The 22393-nt window shown below is 44.4% G+C and overlaps 1 protein-coding gene across 2 annotated transcripts; it reads left to right on the plus strand.

The window, feature by feature from the left end:
- The first annotated feature begins 389 nt into the window (after nucleotides 1–389).
- On the plus strand, nucleotides 390–22202 carry KCNJ9 (potassium inwardly rectifying channel subfamily J member 9). Of its 2 annotated transcripts, none has more exons than XM_020979558.2 (3): nucleotides 390–565; nucleotides 3265–4198; nucleotides 11350–22202. In XM_020979558.2, the coding sequence occupies exons 2-3, from the start codon at nucleotides 3289–3291 to the stop codon at nucleotides 11679–11681; spliced, it is 1242 nt and encodes a 413-aa protein (XP_020835217.1). In that variant the 5' UTR covers nucleotides 390–565; nucleotides 3265–3288; the 3' UTR covers nucleotides 11682–22202. The 2 variants fall into 2 exon arrangements, with proteins under 2 accessions (XP_020835217.1, XP_078012318.1); XM_078156192.1 differs by lacking the exon at nucleotides 390–565 and adding an exon at nucleotides 591–1250.
- Nucleotides 22203–22393: the final 191 nt, after the last annotated feature.

Here is a 22393-nt window from a genome sequence, read left to right on the forward strand (position 1 = left end):
CATGGTTGGTTGGATTCAGTCAGGGAATAGCTCATTTCTCTTGTATCCTTGTAAGGTAAGATACCCCAGCTTCCCCTGTGGGGTGATATCTCTGGTATCCTTAGGAAGCCCAGCCCTGCCCCATCTCCAAACCTATTAGATCCCTCAATTTCACAAAAGGAAAAAAGAGTTTCTGTAGAATGAGCTGACTTCCTTGGTGGTAGAGGGGGGAGTCTAGTGCAAGGAGTGGAGAGGCGGGTGGTAAATATTAGCTAAAAATAACCAAGTGTGTTGATCAGCCTCTAGTGGTACCCAGGATTGGGGGAGAGTAGGGGGAGGGTGGAAGCCGTCGCCTAGGAGGCCACCAGACTGGTTACCGTGGAAACAGGCAGGAGCAGGGGAGCCTGGGAAGTTAGGATGACACAGATAGCAAGTCCTGGTCGGAGCTGCCGCTAAATTTAGGAAAAACAGTGCTGTCCTCGACTTCCAATCTCCGGGGGGGGGCCACCCTGGGGGGGAGGTGTCAGGGGCATGGACACCACCCCCTGGGGGGCCCTGCTGCTATCTCCTCTGCTCCCCATGCACTGTGAGTTGAGTTGTGGAGGGGGGATTCAGGGTCTGGGGGCCCTGATTTCTGTGGCAGTAGGGAGGATGGGATGAGGGATGAGGGGTCTGGCTCCCTCAAATTCTCTTCAGACCACCTTGTGGATGGTTACTTCCCCAATACTCATATACTCCATTCCCTGTGGTGGTTTTGGGAGGGGGAAGTAATACCAAGGGGGACTGAAAGACTGAGGACCTTTGGGAATAGGGAAGACGAGAACCCACAGAAGATAAGGTAGGGTGGGGTGGGGAGGAATGCAAGGAGAGGCTGGGCAGATCCTGGGATTAAAAGTGTCATTTGGGATCTGTCCACTCCTACAAAGGAAAGGGAAACCCCTCTTCACTTTAACTGGAAGAAAGGGGTTAAGATGGGGTAAGAATGGGAGGAGGGTCAGCCCTAGTTCTGGAATAATGGGTGAGGGGAAAAGGTTACTACAGAGGCAGCTGAATGCTTGGATTTCGTCTTAGTCCTAAGCAGGAGGGCCATCTAGCAGACAAGATGAGAGAAAGGATACCTGGGACCCTAGTGAGGCTAGACCACTTCGAGGGGTGCCAGGGGCTTGTGGGCCAGCTGGATTGTTGTTTAAGTAACCTAGGGCCTCTGAGTTGGCAAATGCTTAGAAATCACTCCAGGAGGACAACTCCAGCCGCAGTGGAGGAAAAAGGAGGTCAGTGATGGGAGGAGGGGGGAGAGGGAAGGAATTGTTTGTTACCACCCTGTTCAAAGTTGGGGTAATACTATACTCTGTGATTAGAATGGTGTTCTCTGAGCTTTCCTGGAGAATCTATCTAGGCATAGTCTGCCCCCTAAGACCTGAAACCTTTTTCAGGTTCTCCTCTTACAGAGAATATGGCTGCAGCAACTCTAGGGCCTGGAGTTAACAAATCTATGCAATTTTTCTGGCCAGACTCTAAAGCCAATAGTGACCTTCTGTCAGTCCCTCTTCCCCCAACTCCTCTTCCCACTCTGTAATATCCCTCTTTCCTGTTATGTCCACCCTATTTCATTCTGTTCTGTATATTCTCCAATTATTAACTTAAGCTGGGGACTCCGGGGTGAATTGGGGATGTAGTACAGTTCAAATTTCAGGTGCCAATTGCTGGGAGAGATCTTTTATGATGGGGAAAAGGAAAGGAGAAGAGGTAGCAGGACCAATAAGGGTGAGCTTCTTGGAAAAGGCCAAAATTAGGGAAGGAGAAAGGGTGGGTCAATCAATGTGAGATTGGAGGTGACGTTAGGAGGGATGAGGAGGAAGGGACTGAAGAGTTTGGGATGTGTACTAGAGCTTTGCTTAATCTGACCTAATACATTTTTTTCTAATGGAGAAATTGAGGCACATTGGGAGACAGAACCCACCAACAACTCTCCCGGAGGTGCAAGTCCAGCCTCTTCTAATCTCAGTTCTGTTGCTTTTGTCCCCTTTCTTCTTGGGACCCTCTTGGCCTGAGGGAGGGCACTTCTTTCTTCCTTGTCTTTCAATGACTTCTGAGAACAGAAGCAAGAGGAAATTGGGCTGACCTTGCGACAGAGAGGATCATGGTTAGCCCTCAGTTAGAATTTCTAGGTGGGGCTTCCTAACACATAAAGCTTCCACTCATTTTCCAAACTCAGAGTTCCTTTTTTGCCTCCCTAGAGATGCAAAATAGTATTAGTGGAAAGAGTACTGAATTTAAAGTCAGAAAATGAGTTTGAGGCAGAACTAGCTATGACTACAGAGAAGTCACCTCACCTCTCTGACCTTCAGTTTCATCATCTGTAAAAGAGGGACAAAAAATTTGCATCACATTCCCTGCAGGCTTATTGCAAGGGAAGAACTTTGTAAACCATAAAAGTGCCAAATAAATAAGTGCTATTATTATCTCCTTGTGGGGGCAGAGAAGAATGGGGGAACTGAGGTGAGAAGGATAGAAAGGGGAAAGACTCATTTTTAGTTATTTCCAGAGTAAAGGGAAAGGAGAACTGGGAAGGCATGGGGGGGGCAGGAGTGGCCTGAAATGATCCATGGAGGAGCATGTTATGGGTTCTGGACAGGGTAAAATGGCAATCGGGTAATTCATAGTAGAGGGAGAATAGGGACTATTAGTAAAGTGAAATGCATAGAGCTCTGGGTTAGGATGCTGGTACCCTGAATTCCCTTGGGACTAAAGAATGGTCAAATAAATGTAATTCAAACCACAAACATTTATTTTAAATATAATAACTGACATGGATACAAGCACTTTAGTGTTGGCAAAGTGCCTTGCATATTACTTTCTCTCGTTTGATTCTCACAACTCTGTGAGGTAGGTAGCACTGGTACCCCATCCTCCTTTCAACAATGTGCAGAAAGGACACTATTTGAGGTGTTGGGAATACAAAGACAAAAACATGGACAGTCTTTGTCCTCAAGGATCCTACTCTTAGAGCTGGAAGGGACTTTGGAGTTCATCTAGTCAAACCCATCATTTGACAGATGAGAAGCCTGAGGCCCAGAGAGGTGAAGTCAGTGTCACCTTGCCCAAGGTGACAGAGGTAACAGTGGGCAGGGCGGGGACTGCAAGTCAGGTCCCCTAATTCTAAGTCCAAATGCATTCGGCCTTTCCAGACAGGGCCACTGGGGAGGTGAAGGTGGAAGGGGGCTCCCTCGGCCTCAGTCTCCTGGGCCCTTCCTCTAACCCCGCACTGTCCCTCCATCCCCGCAGCCTCCGAGGGGCGTCGCTGCTGACATGGCTCAGGAAAACTCGGCCTTCTCCCCTGGGCCCGAGGAGCCGCCCGGGGGTCTCCCCCGCGCCCTGGCGACGCGCGCCGCGCCCCGAGAGCCTCCGGAGAGGCCGCCCCGACGGGGCCGTCAGCGCTACGTGGAGAAGGACGGCAAGTGCAACGTGCAGCAGGGCAACGTGCGGGAGACGTACCGCTACCTGACGGACATCTTCACCACGCTGGTGGACCTGCAGTGGCGGCTCAGCCTGCTCTTTTTCGTGCTAGCCTATGCGCTCACCTGGCTCTTTTTCGGCGCCATCTGGTGGCTAATCGCCTACGGCCGAGGGGATCTGGAGCACCTAGAGGACACGACGTGGACGCCGTGCGTGAACAACCTCAACGGCTTCGTGGCCGCTTTCCTCTTCTCCATAGAAACCGAGACCACCATCGGCTACGGGCACCGCGTCATCACGGACCAGTGCCCCGAGGGCATCGCGCTGCTGCTGCTGCAGGCCATCTTGGGTTCCATGGTCAACGCCTTCATGGTGGGCTGCATGTTCGTCAAGATCTCGCAGCCCAACAAGCGCGCAGCCACGCTCGTCTTTTCCTCGCACGCCGTGGTGTCTCTGCGCGACGGGCGCCTGTGCCTCATGTTCCGCGTGGGCGACTTGCGCTCGTCTCACATCGTGGAAGCCTCCATCCGCGCCAAGCTCATCCGTTCGCGCCAGACGCTCGAGGGCGAGTTCATCCCCCTGCACCAGACCGACCTCAGCGTCGGCTTCGACACGGGCGATGACCGCCTCTTTCTCGTCTCGCCCCTGGTCATCAGCCACGAGATAGATGCCTCCAGCCCCTTCTGGGAGGCGTCACGCCGTGCCCTCGAGAGGGACGACTTCGAGATCGTGGTGATCCTTGAGGGCATGGTGGAGGCCACTGGTGCGGGGACTGGGGCATGGAAGAAAGGGACGGGGGGGGCATGGCGTGGTGGAGGTGAGGAGTGTCAGGGAGAAGGGAGACAGAGTGGGAAAGGGGGCCAGCACCCCTGGTGGGAGAAGAGAGGGCAACGGCATGCTTAGAGGGGATGATAGGCATTCTTATGGGTGCATTGAAAGGAAGACAGCTTGGACAGTGAGGTCAAGGAGGGGGTAATGCCCTCTGGCAGGTGGGCAGGAGCTTGGAGGGCAAGGGAGGCAGGAGGCCATAGACCTAAGAGATTGATGGAAAATTGTTCCAAAGTAGACAGAGACATGGAGAGAGCTGCCCTAAAGTCTGAGGAATAGAGTGGAAGATGGAGAATGGTGTAGAACACCTTGTGTGAGAGGCTTGAAGGATGGGGAGGGAGACACAATATCTTAGAGTTGGAAGGGACCTGAGAGGTTGTGCTATACTTGAACAGGAATCTTTGCAGCAAACCTAGTGGTAAAAACAAGCAAGCAAGCCTCATCACCTCCTGAGTCAGCCCATTTCACTTTGGGGCAGCTCAAACTGTTAAGAAATTTTGCCTTATTTGGACCTGAAATCTATCTCTTTGCCCCTTCTACCTTTTGTCCCTAGTATTGGCCTCTGGAATCAAGCAGAAAAGTCTAATCCTTCTCTGGTATAACCCCTCAGACATCCAAAGAAAGCTATCACATCTTTCTCAGTCTTCTCTTCTCCAAGCTAAATGTTCCCAGATCCTAGGAAGACTTAATCTCCAGTCTTGTTACCACCCTTTAGACACTTTCAAGCTTATCAATGTCCTTCCTAAATTATGGCACCCAAAATTAAACACAATATCCCAAATACAGTCTGACTAGGTCAGAGTACAGCAGAATTATCACCTTTGCTCTGTATTCTGTGCCTCTCAACACAGCCTAAGAATGCATTTGCTTTTTTAGCTACAGAAAACAGACAGGTGTCTGGGAGACAGGGGAAGTACAAAGGTAGGGGAATGCATGAACAAAGTCACACAACAGAAAAAGGGATTGGGGATGCTAGAAGGTGGGGAATGTTAAGTTGGATCACTCTGAGGTTGGGAGGTTTGTAGGGAATTAGAGCCAGGTAGCTGGGGGAGGAAAGAAACATGACCAGAAAGCTAGAACAGAAGAGCAGGAGCTGAGGAGGCAATGGGAGAATGGGAGAAGGGTAATTAAGTGAGTAGAAGGATGGGGATAAGGGAATAGGAGCTTGGGGGTGAGGGACAAATGACTGAGTGCCAGGATATGGGGGAGATATGGAGATGGAGGTATTAGTTGTTGGAGCAAAGAAATGCTTTGCTTCTGTGTCAGTACTTTTAAAGGATCCTCTCTAACAGCCATCCCACCTATTTGACTCTCCTTCTCAGTCTCCCAGAGAGTGGAGGCTGTTGGAAAGGAGCTTAAGGTCAGCAGAGAATGGTACTCTCATTGAAGAATTGTAGGCTGAAACACCTCCTACCCCCAAGATAGTGGGGCTCTGTAATTGCTATGGAGTGGTCTCAGAGCTTCTGCTGCCTCCTGGTGGTCTCTCCCTGATAAACAGCTGTCTAAGAATCAACATTTTTAGCACTGCAAGGTTTTAAAATCTCTTTCTTCCAGTATTTCCAATAGCCCCAATCCCATTCCTTTACTATCTTCCCATCATCCCTAGTATACCTCTGTGTCACCACTCCATTCTTTTCTCTTCTCTTCTTAGTGCTTCCTGAGCCACTGCTCCACCTGCCCTTCCCTCGTCATCTCCCAAATACCTATACCTCTCTCCACACTGCCCCAACCCAATTCCAATAGTACTTCGTATTCTACAATCCATCGTGGGAAAAATAAAATCTCATTATACCCAAAGATGTCTCACGCAATGGGTCACAGTGTTGAGAGGCAAACTAGTTTTCTGTGGCAGATCTATAGGGGAGAAAGGTCCAGCTTTCCTGACCTTACTTACTAGTACCAATGTATTGTGGTCAATTCCAGGCACCATACTTTAAAAAACGATGTTGGCAAAGTAAAGTATGTCCAAAGGGATATAATGAAGTTGATGAGATTTTAAAACCTTGTCACAGGAGGAATAATTGAAGAAATGGGGATTGTTTGATGTGGAAATGACTAAAGACACGTAAGAGCTGACTTCAAATCTATGTATGACTGTGGAAGAGAATAGACTCATTCTCTGCTGCTCCAGAAGGCAGAACTAGCAAGAGTAAACAGGTAGGAAATATAGGGAAACATATCTCGGCTCAACAAACTATGGATTGACCAGCAATTAGAGCTGTCCAACAGTGGAACAGGTTTTTTTCTCAAAGGACTATAATTGGCATTATTGGTAAAGTTTAAGCAGTGATTAAGTGTTCCATCTCAGTGCTGAGGAAGACCTTGAAAAGCTAATCACTGCATCATAGGAACTAAAAATTGTAAAGGGTTTCAAAGGCTATCTCGTCTAACCCATACTTGACTGAGAATTCCCTTAATAGTATCATTTGCAAATAGTTATTCAGCTTTTGGGAGGCTTCCAGTAATGAAGAATCCAATTAGCCAGTCAAAAAGCATTTATTAAACACCTACCGTAAGAGAGGCAAGATGAGAGGCAATGTGGCATAGTGGAGAGATAACAAGCCTTGGAGTCAGGAAAACCTGATTTCAAGTCCTATCAGGTGTGTGACTATGGGCAAGTCACTCCAGCTCTTAGTGTTGTAATCAACTCTCTAAGACTGTAACTGCCTGGCCATTTCCAAATCATGCTTCCTGTGTTCTGTCCATCTTCCTTATCCCCTTCTCATTTGTACCTGGACTCTGCTGCTGGGACTCAGCTCTGATAGGAGACCTTTTGCTTTATCTTGTCTGGAACCAGGCCTCCACTTCATTTTTCAATCATTTTTAAACCATGCCACAACTCACACACCCTTCTCCCTTTCTTTCTTCCTTGCCTTTATATGTTGTCTTTCCCCATTAGGATGTAACCTCCTTAAATTTATTCTCTCTGGTCCTACAGAGCTAAACTGGATCATTGGGTTAAAATTACAAATAATCAGGTTATGCGTGATGTAAGGGAAAAATTCCTAACAATTGGATCTATTAAAAAATGGAATGTGCTACCTCTTTCGTTAGTGGATTTCCCTTTATTTGAAATCTTCGAGCACAGATTGGATGACGACTACTTGTGGGTTATTCTGTACAGGGAATTCCTATGCAAGGATGAGTTGAACTAAATGTACCCTGAGGTTCCTTCCAACCCTGAAATTCTGTGATTATATTGTGAAGTTCATAATAAAGACAAAGAACAGATTTAGGAACATGGAGGGAGTGACGGAAGAACAGAAGGATTTGAACAGAAAAGGGAATTTCAGAGTTCAGGATCACAAAAGTTTTAAATGATCGTGAATCTGGTCTATGACCACTGGCATGGGTAACTGAGGTAGAGGAAAGATACAGTCTGTAGAAGTTGAGGAGGCTGATGATCAGGAGGCCAGACTGTTCAAAGAGGCATCAACTTAAAGTCCCCAATTATGAGGTTGGGAGTGGGGGAGGAGTGTTAGTATGCCGGTTGTAAGGGCCAGGAGCCAAGTCATCAAGGTCTGTTGACTTGCTGTTTTTCCTTTTCTTCAAAGAGGACCAGTGATAGCACAGTGTCATGTCTTGACTTGCATGTGAATTGGATTTAAGCGAGGCAGAATTGCTCAATGTTGACTTGAACTCACTGGGGGCAGCCAAATATTGTATTGTCAACTCCTCAACTAGCTTGGCTTTCCATTTGCTGCTAGTCATTTTTATTCTGTCTTTCCTAGTCCAAGGATCCTTCCCCTTGGAAGATTAAACAGAAATAATATGAGTGGAATAGTTTGGCCTTATTGCTACCATCAATCCTAATACTTTCATCACTCAAAGCAATAGTTATATCTTTTCTTTGATCTTCCTCACAGCCCCTCCCCCACAATTTAGAGAAAATAAAAACAAACAAAAAATCCTTGAGCGGTAGAATAACATAACAATTAGGGTACCAGATTTAGGGTCAGGAGTCTTCTGGTTTTGCTTCCTTTACTCTGCAACAGTTCATTTAAGTAATGCCAGGCTTCACTGAAACCACCTCTTTCATCATTTCTTATGACATAATAGTATTCCAGTTTGGTCAGTCATTCCTCAGTTGATGGGCATCCTCTTGCCTTCCAGTTCTTTGCTTCTACGAAAAAATAACTGTTATAAATGTTTCTGTGCATATGGAGCCTTTTCCTCTTTCCTGGATCTCTTTGTGGGGGTAGGCCTACTAGTGGTATTGCTGGATCAGAGAATATGTACAGTTTAATTACTTTGAGGGCATAGCTCCAAATTGCTTTTCAGAATGACTGGACCAATTCGAAGCTTCATCAATAGGGCATTAATGTGCCTGTTTTCCTGCAGGCCCTCCAACATTTGTCAGTCTAATATGGGTGAGGCCCAAGCCCAGCATTGCTTTAATTTGCATTTCTTTAGTCATGATTTGAATTATGTTTCCATCTAGGCTATTGATAGCTTGAATTTCTTCCTTTGAAAACTGCCTGTTCGTATCCTTTGACCATTTATCAATGGTAATACGTCTTCTTTAACGTAATTTCCACTGATGAAATCATGTTTCTGTTACTGAGCCATTTGACAGTGCCAAGGGCTTTCTGATGAGAACTTTCTTCTTCTCATCTTCAATAACTGTACCTGCTAAAGGAAGCAGGTCTCCATTATCTGTAGAAGCAGTTGCCAGGACTCATCCCCAGAGGAATTGCTTCCCAGGATGTTGGTGTCAGGGGGTAGGCTGCTGGTTTGGAAGGTGCTCTGCATTGCCTGTGCTCTTGGGTTTACATGTGTGTTGCTAACAGTTGGTCAGCAGTTGGTGAAGAAGGTGGGCCCTTTCTTCGTAGTGATTGCTCCCCTCAGTGTAAGGCCCTGGCTAGAAGCAAGGCCTGGGGTTTGGAGGCACTGTTCTTCCCAAGGCTCTTGGGTTCAGGGGACTGGGATATCTTTGTCAGGCTTTGAGGGAGGTGATGATTAGAGTGGTGACAGTGCTTTGACTTGCCTGGCACATACTGCCTCCTGTCTTTCCCTCAGGGTACCTTGCTGCTTCGGTTGGTTAGCTTGCCTGCCTTGTAGATGGCATTTGCTAGGGATGGCTGTCCTCTTTTCCACAAGAGCTAGTTCCTCTTATAATAGCTTCAAGAACTGGGCTGGAACAGAGCCATTGATCTGGGGGATGTTGCTATTTCCAGAGCTCTTGGACCTACCTGCCCATTGGTGGCAGATGGTATTGGTAGTGGTAAGGAAGTGACTGCTCCTTTCAATAACAAAAGCTCTTAGGCTTTTAAAGCACATTTGTAAGATATTTTGTGAACCTTAGAGCACTATATTAATGTAAACTATTATTACAGTAATTACTTATGAGGTCTAATTTGCTTCCTTGAAATTAGTATCTCTAACTGCCTCTGATTATTCCCCATTCTTTGTACATTCTTTTGTATTTAGACAACTGAGGTCATGAGTTTTAAGGCTCTATCTCTTTTAAGACACTCTCTCCCATAAATGAGGGCTAGTCGATCAATCAAGCAGCAAATATTTATTAAATGACTATGACTTGCCAGGCAGGTTAGGCCCTCAGAATACAAAGAAAATAATGAACACAGTTCCTGCCCTCAAGGAACTTACATTCTTTTTTTTTTTTTTTGAAATGCAGGAAAGCATTTTAATTGTAAAACTAACTGGGGTTCCAGGCCTGCAGCATGGCTTCCCAAATCCAGGGCCCGGGCTCCTGGAGGACCCCTTTATGGGGCCCAGGGCCAAGAGTTTGTTATGAAATGACAATATAAATAGCTCTTTTTCTTTTTTTAAAGAGGAACTTATATTCTAATGGGGGAGACAACATGTACATATATAAGTTTATACAAAATAAATACAAAGTTATTGAGGGGATGGGGAGGAGCTGTCATGATGAAGAAAGACTTCATGTAAAATGCAGCACTTGATCTGAGCCTAGAAGGAAAACAGAAGTTTTAACGGTGGAAGAGTGAAGGAAGCATTCAGGGCAAAGGGGATGGACAGTGTAAAGACGTGGAAGTAGGGGAGGGAGGGTCAGGGTGAGGTCTAGCAGGAACTTCAGTTTGGCTGGACTACAGGGAGTACTGTACGATAAGGCTGAAAAGATAGTCTGGGGCCAGGTTCTAAAGAGCTTTAAGATTTAGGAAAATAACTTTGTTGACTATGTTGAGAATGGATAGAAGAGAGGCACTCAAGACAGGGACCCCAATTAAGAGGCAGTCCAGTAGTCCATAAGAGAAGTGATGCAACCCTGACCTAAAATGGTGACTATGTGAATGGAGGGAGAGGGACAGATACAAGGAATTGTAGCCATGATGGAATTTCTTTTTTTTTCCCTTTGTTGCATTCTGTTACAGATATAGATATAAGGTAGGTATCCATGGTACTGGGTTCATAACATTTTTGTGGACAGTTCTCTCCTTTTTCTTCCCTTTTCATTTTAAACCCCACTCAATCATGTTCCCAAGACTCCAGGCGAATATGTTTGACTTGTAATATAACTTGTCAGGTATATTTTATCCCGGCCCTAGGACCAAATATTCCTTTGTTGTAGGCAGTGGTCTTTTCTTTTACAGCTAAGAAAGCTGAGGCAATGAGAAGTTAAGTGACTTGATTGCAAAGAATAAACCCCAGACCTCTTATATCTGAAATGAGATGAAGAATAGCAGACAAGATTGTTGTAGAAAAGATAACTGCATTGGGAGAGGTTGTGGACTAAGGGGCTTACAAGGCCTCTTCCATAGGATTTCAATAGCAAATGGACAATTCCTTAGACATCATTCTAGAGAGATGGGAAAGTATGGAGAGGTATGGGGTGGTTAGAAAGGTCAGTAGGGGATGGCTTTCTGGAAGATGAGAATGCTGACCAAAATTTCGACAAAACTGAAAGGATAGGAAAAGGATGGGGGAGGGTGTCCATAGTAAGGTGGGGAAGAGACAAGGCCTGTGTTCACAGGGCTAGAATGAAGATCCTGAGTGCATATGGAAATGTCTCCTTGAGATGAAATAATGTGTTTGGGGATGATAAAAGGAAGGATGGGGTAATGGAGCCCTTGCTTGACCCCTTCTGTTCTCCCCAATTCCCAGGGATGACATGTCAAGCTAGGAGCTCCTATCTGGTGGATGAGGTGCTGTGGGGTCACCGCTTCATGTCCGTACTGAGCCTGGAGGATGGCTTCTACGAGGTGGACTATGCCAGCTTCCACGAGACCTTCGAGGTGCCCACACCCTCCTGCAGTGCCCGAGAGCTGGCTGAGGCTGCTGCCCGGCTTGATGCTCATCTCTACTGGTCCATCCCCAGCCGGCTGGATGAGAAGGTGGAGGAGGAAGGGGCGGGAGAAGGGCCGGGCTGGGGGAATGGAGGAGACAAGGAGAAGAATGGCCGTTTGCCGCCCCCAGAGAGCGAGTCCAAGGTGTAGCTATAGCCGGAGGAGGTAGGATACACCCCTCCCCCACTACCTCCCAACCCCAGTGTCAGACAGATGGCCAGGATCAGGAGAGACAGGACAAATGGTAGCAGAGAGGTCCAGGCATGAAAGAGAAAAAGACTTAAATACCTAGAAAAGGCTAGAAGTTCAGTGGGCCCTTTAGAATTTCAAGTCTAAGATCCACTCTAGAGGGAGAGAGCTGGTGAAGGTATTATTAAGGGTGGGATTGAGAATCCATTTGCCATGGAGATAGGATGAATGGTATAGGAGTTGTGAACCATTGCATTTATGTTTGTTATTAAATCTATTTAAAGATGGACACATATTTGAGTGGCAGAGGGTCAGATCAGTATTTGGATGAGAAGGTAGGGGAAAGAGATATGATCTAATAAATATATGACTGGATGGGGAATTGGGAGTTTTATGAGAGGACGGGTAGAGAAATGGAAGGAGTGATAAGATTAGGATTAGATTAGATTAAGCTATGGAGTGGATTGGTAGTTGTGTGGGAAGCTGAGAGGTTGGGTGGATGGATGGATGGATATCTTGATGGAAGGACAGAGACAGAGAAATACTTGGACATTAGTGGGTAGAGGTGAGTGGCAGAATGGATAGGAATGCTGATGAATGGAAAAATAGAAAGAAGAGAGAGTAATATAGGAACTCCTCCTGCCCCAGCAGGTAAAGCAGAGAGCTCTGAGTTGAAGGTAGAAGAGAAAGAATCAGTGCCTAAGGGGAAGAAAGACTGAGCCATGGGTAGCTGGCTCTTCAGATAGGCATTAAAAAGCTTCTATATTAAGAGAATCATATGTATATACAGATCTGTTTTTTAACTGCTGGTGGGATGGGGTGGTAAGGGCTTGGGGGTGATCCCAACACTGTCAAGTAGCTCCAGTGTAGTTGAGGGTCAGAGCAGGCTATTCCTGGAGAGGACAAGAGAGCATTTGAGTGATCGTGAATATTCAGACAGGGGCTACATAAGCCAGAGCTGAAGAAGGAGGGTCTTCTATCACTTTTGTCACTGATGAGCAAGATGGGAGACGGAGGAAAGAAAGAGCCAATCAATGCTGTTGACTGAGCAGCACCTGGGTGCTGAGCGCTGACCCGGGTGCCTTAGAGAGAGGCAGTAGGACATGAGAAGAACTGGTCCCTATCCTTGCCATCCATTTGGTGAGAAAGAATACACGTGTGCAAAAAACTGGATAGACAACATATCAATCCAGAAAAATCAGTATAGAGACCAAGAGATGAGCAGTGCCAAATAATGAGCATGCCCAAGTTGGGAGAGGGCAGTAGTCTTGGAAGGCACCTTTGCACTGAGTTCTGCAATACTTAAGGATCTGTACCGGTGGGCAAAGAGAGGCTAAAATGATTACTTTGGGTAGAAGGAATGTACAGAGGTCAGGAGGTGGAAATGGGAGCAGACCAGCTTGGTGAACCAGGTGAAATAGGGTCCCTGAGCATGGTAGAGAGGCCGTGAATCTCAGGATTAAGAATTTGGATTCTGCGGAGTTGGTATCAGGGAACCATTGATGGTTTTTCAATAGTTCTTGCTATCTGCCGGGCACTGGGCTTACAAAGAGAAAAATGAAACAGTCCCTGCCTTCATGGAGCTTATGTTCTATTGGAGGGAGACAACAGACATGCACAGAGAAGTAAACAAAAATATAGGGATAAGGACCAGACCAGTGATTTCACTGGAAAGGGGAACTGCTGGCTGAAGAAACTCCCTCTACAATTCCTTTTACCAGTGTAATACTTGGCGCCTTCTCTGCACTTTATAATCTTAGCAAGATCTCTGAACAGATTGAGTGACTTGCCTAAGGCCACTTAGCCAATATATGTCAGAGACGGGACTTGACCTGTCTTCCTAGATTCAAGGCCAGCTCTCTGGCTTTGTTTATACATAGGAAAGGTGCAGCAAGTAGGAAGGGGGAGGGTACAGAGAGAAGCACCAGACAGGGTGGAGAATCATGGAAAGGTATTCCCTAGGACGTGGGGCTTAAGCTAAGCCTTCCAGGTGAGGAAGGGGAAGGAGAAGATTTCAGTAAGGAAGTGGGAGGAGGCAGGGAGTGGAGAGGAAGGAGAGGAACATGGAGGGCAGCCTTTGCAAAGGCAGAGAGACAAGAGAGCAGGATATGCACAGCAAAACAGCAGGGGAGTGACATCGAATTATGATGGAAGTGTGCTTTGGGAAGATTTGTCTGATGATGATTGTGGGATGCATTGAAAGCAAGAGAGAAAGGGGGCAGGGACCTCAGGAGGCAATTAGGAAGCAATTGCAGTAACCCATCCATGAGGGGACTGGAGGAAACAGCATTTCAGTTGGGCTTTTAAAGTTTTAAAGATTGGATTCGAGCGTGGGTTAATACCCTGGGACTGATTCCTCTGAGGAGAGAGGACCTGAATTAGAGTGGTGGCCATGGAAAGGGAGCCTATCTCTTCTAGGAGAAGGATGACCAGGATGGATGGAATAAGAGGAATGAAGCAGAGAAAGATTCAAAGATGACTTTGACTGTGATCGTGGCCTGCTGTCTGTCTGTGCTGCTTGGACTGGGAGGCCCCCCAGAAATAAGCTCCTTTCCACATCCTCTCATGCCCTGCCTGCCCTTCCCACCCTTCTGACCCAGTAATTAAAAGAGCAGAGGCCTATGGGACCAGATCAGGAGTGATAAGGGTGGGGGTAAAGCTCGGATGGTAAGGTGTAATGCAAGAGAGGCAAACGTCTTTAAAGGAAGAAAAAGAAAATATGGCCACTGGCCAAGAGCACCCACACCCTAGTCCTGCCTGCCCTCAAAAGGGAGGAAGGACGTTTATGGAAGTACTGGCTTAATAAGGGCCCTTTGCTTCACAACTGTGACTTCATACTCACTCCTGCTCTTAAATAAACTTACAGCCCCTCTGGGGGGAAGAACTCTAGCTCCATGTCTGGTCTGTTCCAGGCGTGTGTGAGTATGTGTGTGTGTGTGTGTGTGTGTGTGTGTGTGTGTGTGTGTGTGTACAGGGGAGTGGATAGGGCTGGGAATGAGTCTCCCTGGAGGATTGAACAATAGGATTCTCAATGATGGGAGATGCTCAGAGCCAAGCTTCTTTCAGAGAAGGAAATACAGGACATTTAGGGTTCTTTCTAAAGTTATTATCACCATTATTACTACTATTAGTAACAGATGATAATTATTTAGTGCTTAAGGTTTATACCACACCCTACATACATTTTTTTTATTTGATCCTCACAACAAGCTACATGATGTAGATACTATGGGTATTTTTATCCCCATTTTACAAATGGGGAAACTGAGACTCCAAGAACTGAAATGATTTTCCCATGGTCACACAGCTAATAAGTATGAGAGGCAGAGTGGTTGTTTGCCAAATGTGCAGGTGACATAAAATTGGGAGGCAAATTTCATGATATCTGTATCTGGATGATAGAGGCAGGATCCCCAAAGATCCCAGCAGACTAGTATAATGGAGTCAGTCTACTTACTTCAGTAGTGCAAAGACCCATGATATCATCTGGCTGGGCAGACCCTCTGCCATTGCAGATCATGGCACCTTTATATCTGAATGGATGGATTTGGAGAGTTGTTCCACACTCAGAGAATCTCTATAAGCTTGTGGTTAGCCTGGGAATAACTTCCCTGTCACTTAGCTTGGCAGGTCCTCAGACAGAAGACATTGTTAGGCAGTTAAGTGGTACAGTGCAGAGAGCACCAGGCCTGGAGTCAGAAAGACCTGTGTTCAAATCCAGCTTCGGACACTTACTAGCTTTGTGACCCAGGGTAAGTGACTTAACCTCTGCTTGCTTCAGTTTCCCCATCTGTAAAATGAGGATAATAGTAGAACTTACTTCCCAGAGCTGTTGTGAGGCTCAAATGCGATAATAATTGCAAAGCACTTAGCACAGTGCCTGGCACCCAATGAGTGCTGTATAAATGTTAGCTATTATTATCTCCTACCGTGAGGACTGCATCGAAAGCCTTTCAGTCTGGTCAAGATGTTACAGTACCATGATGAAACCTTGGAATGAGACTTTGGCTTATGGGGGAATTATCAAATCAGATGGAATTCACTTGGGATAAATGTAAATTCCTACATTTGGCTTCAAAAAATTCTAGGATAGGATGGGGGAAATCCAGTTCTTAAGAAAAGGTGTGTAAGTTTCAGTGGGTTGCAAGTTCAGTGTATCAATAGCATAACATGGTGGCCAAAAACAAAAAACAAAAAAATATTCCTAGATGACAATACACTGTCCTCCATTCTGGTCAAGTCCTATCTGAAATACTGCATTCCTTTCTGGGTACCATATTTTAGGAAAGACACTGACAAACTAGAATGCCTCCAGAGGATAACTGGGATAACAAGGAAGCCAAAGACCATTGGAAGGAAATAGGATGTTTAGTCTGGCCAAAAAGAAAAAAAAAAGAGGAGACATGATAACTGTTCTCAGGTGTTTGAAGGGTCGTCACATAGAGCAATAGACATTTTGTGCTTAGCCCCAATAGGCATAACTAAAAGCGATGGATGGCCATCACTGAGAGGCAGGTTTCAGTACCATGTAAGGAAAAACTTCCTAACACTTCAAGTCGTCTAAAAATGGAACTGTTCTGCCTTAGGACATGGTTATTTCCCTGTAGCTGGAGGTCTTCAGGCAGAGGCTGGATAGCCACTTGTTGGGGATGTTGTAGAAGGATTCTTGTTCAGGTTAAAATCCCAGGATTCTGAGCTGGAAGGAGCCATTGGGGTCATCTGGGCCAAATCCACATTTGCTCTGCCTGGCACTAGAGGGCAGATGTAGACCCAAAGGTGGAAGCTTTGTAGTCAAGCCCCTTGAGAGCAGGGCTTTTGTGTCCTCCGCACCTAGCATGGTGCCTGGTACGTAGTGCTTAATAAACACTTTTTTGCTTGATATAGAAAAACAAGAGGAGAGCAGGTGAGATTGACTTCAGGAAATTACATTACTCCTTTAATGATCATAAACTTCTGCTAGAAACAAAAGCCCATCTTTCTAATACCAATATTCTATCAGTTTCATGGGTTAATCAATACATCAAGATCATTCAGGATTACTTGGAAGATGCCACAACAGAAATAACCCAGTTTAATAACTCTGTGACAACAAATATGAGTCAAAGCATAACCTGGGGAGACAGACTGTATGCTTATCAAAGGTGTTTGCCGCTATGACGGGGGAGATACAATGCGAAGTTCAAGTCGAGGAAGGATTCCATGTAGATGGTGAAATCCTCCAGATGCTCTTGTTTGTATACGACATGATTCTGATTGCATCAAGCCCAAGGATAACACAGAGATCTGCAAGCACTCGGAGGAGTTTGGTATGTCCAGCCACACAAGGAAGACCAAGTGGATGAAGGATGTCAACATATATTTGGATGGATACCCTACAGAGCATGGGTGTTCTATCATGGCAGTCTGGTAAAGTCCACAGATCCCTTCTCAGAATAATGTTCTTAAATTTAAATTAAATATTAGTTTTCATTTTAAATACATAAAATAAAATACACAGGAATACAAAGGAAAACATTTATATTGAATTGCTTTTGAGGAAATTGCAGAGCTCTTTTACTGACTCCAAGCTTCCCAGGAAAGTAAAGGTCCTTTTTTTCTTTTTAAAACCAGTGACATTTTAGTGGTGTTGCTATAGGAAGCAAGACATGGAACGTAGATGAGTATCACCCAAAGGTCAAAGGAGAAGGGCATAGTAGATGTGAATAGGTTGCAATATATAAACAATGAGGAACTGTGAACAGGAATAAAAGACATCATCAAAGGATTGTATGACAGGAAGAGAAGAGGGACTGGTCATGTGGCAAGAGGAAGGGATGTCCTATGGATAGGACATGTGCTACACTTGTGTCTTCACTTCAGAAGAAAGCCAGGAAGGTCCCCAGTATATTGGGCAGACCCCCGCTGGCAAACAAGTAGAAGGACATGACATGGATAGGAATCTCATAGTATAGGCAGATATGGATGAATTGTGATCTGCGTTGTTGGAGGAAAAATCCTCATGGATGGGATTACAGATAACTTTAAGTACAAGGGAAAAAATCCTCACAGCTATCCAAAAGTGGAATGGCTTGCCCTCATAAGGTGAGATATCACCTTCACTGTAAGCAATATGAAAGCAATTCCTACTCTGGTTAGAGGGTACATGTCTGCTGTCCCTCCCAACACAAAGATTCTGTGATTCTTAGTTCAGGTTCAGTCTGAGAACCATGGTTGTGGAGAGGGCACCAGATTGGGAACTAGAAGAGCAGGTCTGTTTCTGATACTAACTAGTTTTGTGACCTTGAACAAGTTACTTAACTTGTCTATGCTTTGGTTTCCTCATCTCTAAAAGAGGGGTTTGATTAGATGATCTCTTCTGTCATCAGGGAAGTGAGTGGAAACTCACTCCAAAAAAGCAGAGATTCAAGGGACCCTCTGTGTTGCCTGGGAACAGGAAAATCCATTTAGAATGAGCTGTAAGGTAGAGCCATCTGTGAAATTTCCTCAAGAGTTTGAGCAGAGCTAGATGTTTGTGTGTCTGTATAGACAGCAGGAGTAGAAATGTTCATACTCATGCCCACTGTATAATCTAGTTCTCTTTCTTCTCTTTCTTTTTTTTTTTTTAATCTTTTTAGGCAATTGGGATTAAATGACTTGCCCAGGATCACACAGCTAGTAATTGTCAAGTATTTAGTCTGAGGCCAGATTTACACTCAGGTCCTCCTGACTTCAGGGCTGGTGCTCTATCTACTGTGCCACCTAGCTGCCCCTCTTTTCTTTTAAATTTTTCTATTTTTTCTTAAGAAAGGCAAACACATATCTTTTTTATTTATTTATTTTTTTAGTGAGGCAATTGGGGTTAAGTGACTTGCCCAGAGTCACACAGCTAGGAAGTATTATGTGTCTGAGGCCAGATTTGAACTGAGGTCCTCCTGACTCCAGGGCCGGTGTTCTATCCTCTGCACCACCTAGCTGCCCTTAGGTTTCTTTCTTCCATCCCCCCAAGTTACCATCAGTGATTCTTTTCTATTGTTATCACAGGCAGAATGAAGGTCATGAAGGAAGATGGCCTTACATCAGGTCCAGGGTACAGGAGATGGGAACTATGGGGTGGAGAGGGAAGAATTGGAGACTATATAAAAGTAGGGGAACTGCTTCAAGGATTTTCCGTCCCCAAAGGCTGAATGAAGCGGTCAACAGAATTGGGGCAGTTCTTTGATCTCCACTTCCACTTGTATTTGGAGCCCAGTTAAAGTTCACCTGAGCAATAATAGCTCATACAACTGATGTGAAAAAAAAAAAACCAACCTTAATAAACAAACACTGATGTGACTAAGGGGTCCCCTCTTGGCAGAGTGCAAGGGACTGAGGTCAGATGGTATGTGTGATGAAAAGGGGCCTAAATCATCCAGAGGGGGATCTTAAAGAATTTAAAGACCATCAGCCTCAATGGAAAACATAAGGCTTTTCTACAACATCTCTAATAAATGTACATACAGCCTCCACTTTCACACCTCTACTGTGGAGGAACTTGTAACCTCCTGAGGCAACTCATGCTGGGTTTTTTATTCAGCTTTTTTATTTATTTTTTAAAAATAGATTTATTTAATATTTTATTTTCCCCAATTACATTTAAAAACAATTTTTAACATTTTTTTTAAATTTGGGGTTCTAAATTTTCTCCCTTCCTCCTTCCCCACCTTCCCCCCACCTCACATTGAGAAGGCAAGCAATTTGATATAGATTATACAAGTGTAGTCATGCAAAACTTATTTCCGTATTATTCATGTTGTGAAAGAAAACATAGGCCACAAAAAAAGAATGATAAATTTTTTTTAAAATTATGTATCGATCTGCATTCAGCCTCCATCACTTCTTTCCCTGGAGATGATGAGCATTTTTCATCGTAAGTCTTTATTGCTGAGAATAGCTAAGTCTTTCACAAATGATCATTGTACAGTATTGCTGTTACAGTGTACAATGGTCTCCTGGTTCTGCTTATTTCACTTTGCATCAGTTCATGTCTTTCCAGGTTTTTCTGAGAATACCCTGCTTGTTATCCCTTATAGTACAATAGTATTTCATCACAATCATATACCACAACTTGTTCAGCCATTCCCCAAATTATGGGCGTCCCCTTAATTTCCAACTCTTTGCCAGAACAAAAAGAGCTGCTAAAAATATTTGTGTACATATAGGTCCTTTTCCTTTTTTTTTTTTTTAATCTCTTTGGGATATAGACCTAATAGTGATATTTCTGGGTCAAAGGCTATACACAGTTTTACAGTCCTTTGGGCATAGTTCCAAATTACTCTCTAGAATAGTTGAATTAGTTCACAACTTCATCAACAATGCATTAGTGTATCAAATTTCCCACCTCCCCTCCAACATTTGTCATTTTCCTTTTCTGTTATATTAGCCAATCTGATAGGTGTGGGGAGGTGCCTCAGAGTTGTTTTAATTTGCATTTTTCTAATCAATAGTGATTTAAGAGCATTTCTTCATGTGACTATAGATAGCTCTCATTACTTCATCTGAAAACTGACCATTTATCAGTTTGGGAATGACTCTTATTTTTATAAATTTGACTCTGTTTCATATGTATTTGAGAAATGAAGTTTGTACCAGAGAAAGTTGCTATAAAATTTTTTTCACAGTTATGATTACTGTGTATTTCCCTCCATCCTATTTTCCCCATTTATCCTACTGTCTCTCCTTTCACCCTGTCCATCTTCAAAAGTGTTTTGCTACTGACTACCACCTTCCCCAATCTGCCCTCCCTTCTATTAGCCTCCCCCCACCTCCTTCTCTGATCTCCTTCCCTTCCTACTTTCCTGTAGGGTAATAAAAATTTCTATACCCAGCTGAATGTGTGTTATTCTGATGAAAATAAGGTTCAAATGCTTGCCCCTACCTCTCCCATCTTCCCCATTCACTGCAAAAACTCTTTCATGTCTCTTTTATGTGAGATAATTTACCCCATCCTACCTCTCCCTTTCCCCTTCTCCTAGTACATTCCTCTTTCTCACTCCTTAATTTGTTTTATATATCATCCCATCATATTCCACTCACACCCATGTCTCTGTCTATATATATGTATATATGTATATATTCTTCTCACCGCCTTGATAACGAGAAAATTCTTAGAAGTTACAAGTATTATCTTCCTATGTAGGGATGTAAACAGTTTAACCTAATTGAATCCCTTATGATTTCTCTTTACTATTTATGCTTCTTTTGATTCTTGTATTTGAAAGTCAAATTTTAATTCAGTTCTAGTCTTTTCATCAAGGATGCTTGAAAGTCCTCTATTTCATTGAATATCTGTGGGGGGGGTTTTCCCCTGAAGGATTATAACTCAGTTTTGCTGGGTAGGTGATTCTTGGCTGTAATCTTAGCTTCTCTACCCTCCAGAATATCATATTCCATGCCCTCCAATACTTTAATGTAGAAGCTGCTAAAATCTTGTGTTATCCTGACTGTGGCTCCATCATATTTAAAGTATTTCTTTCTGGTTGCTTGCAATATTTTCTCCTTGACCTGGGACCTCTGAAATTCGGCTGTAATATTCCTGGGAGTTTTCATTTTGGTATCTCCTTCAGTAGCTAATTGGTGAATTCTTTCAATTCCTGTTTTATCCTCTGGTTCTCGAATATCAGAGCCAACTTAAGCTGTTTTGAACAAATGCAGTTACTAGAAAGAATTTTCTTACATTGAACATATATCTGTCTCCCTGAAACTCCTACCCATTCATTGCAATTTTGCCTCCTGGGTCCAATTCTAATAGTAGCTCATATTTCTATCTTTGCTTTATGGCTTGCAAAATGCTCATTTGCTCCTTGTGACAGCCTTGTGAGGTAAGTTCTAGAGTGATGATTATCCTCATTTATAAAGAAGTGGTGGTTTAGAGAAGTCAATAAACTTTTCTATGATCATACAGCTAATATGTTTGAGGTGGAATCTGAATACAGGTCTCTGCTCACTCTATGTCCAAATATTTTTCCCACCACACTACATGGCTTAATACAGCAACCCAAACATTCTTTCAAATGACAACCCTTCAGATACTTGAGAACAGCAACTCTGTCCTTCTCAAGCCTTCTTTTCTTCAGGATAAATAATGCCAGTTTCCTCAACCCATCTTTTATGCTGTGATGTTGGGTCCTCACCATCCTCCATCCACCTTAGGGCATCCTTGATTTTGTCAGTCAACGCCATCATAAAATGTGGCACGGTAGGTTAGCCACAATACTCCAGATGGGTCTGACCCAGGCAGAGTACAGTGGGACTATCATCCCCTCTTCTGCGCACTGTCTCTCAAGGCAACCTAATTTTTTTTAGCTACATCATCACAATGCTGACTCTACTAAAACTTACAATCCCCTGGAATTTCAAGATCTTTCCCACATGTACTGCCCCATCTCCCCCTTCCTATTCTTGTACAGTTGACTAAGGGTGAGGTTTTATATTTGTCCTTATTAAAATTCATCTTGTTACTGTCAACCCATTTCAGTCTGTGGAGATTTTGCGGTCTTTGATTCTGGCCAACCAAGATATTTACTTTCTTCCAGCTTTGTGTTATGCCAAAATTGTACCTAGATACAAGTCACTGATAAGACTATTGCACAGAATAGGGCCAAACAGAGCAACAAAGAACTCTACTGGACACCTCCCTCCAGGCTGATATCGATCCA

Source organism: Phascolarctos cinereus, unplaced genomic scaffold (assembly GCF_003287225.1).
Source record: "Phascolarctos cinereus isolate Bilbo 61053 unplaced genomic scaffold, phaCin_HiC Scaffold_5;HRSCAF=322, whole genome shotgun sequence".
Taxonomy (NCBI): domain Eukaryota; kingdom Metazoa; phylum Chordata; class Mammalia; order Diprotodontia; family Phascolarctidae; genus Phascolarctos; species Phascolarctos cinereus.

Excerpts from the sequence above, each read along its gene's own strand:
- KCNJ9 (XM_020979558.2), top strand. The coding sequence starts at position 3,289 with ATGGCTCAGGAAAACTCGGCCTTCTCCCCTGGGCCCGAGGAGCCGCCC. Across the intron at positions 4,199-11,349 it reads GGGCATGGTGGAGGCCACTG|GGATGACATGTCAAGCTAGG; the intron begins GTGCGGGGACTG and ends CCCAATTCCCAG.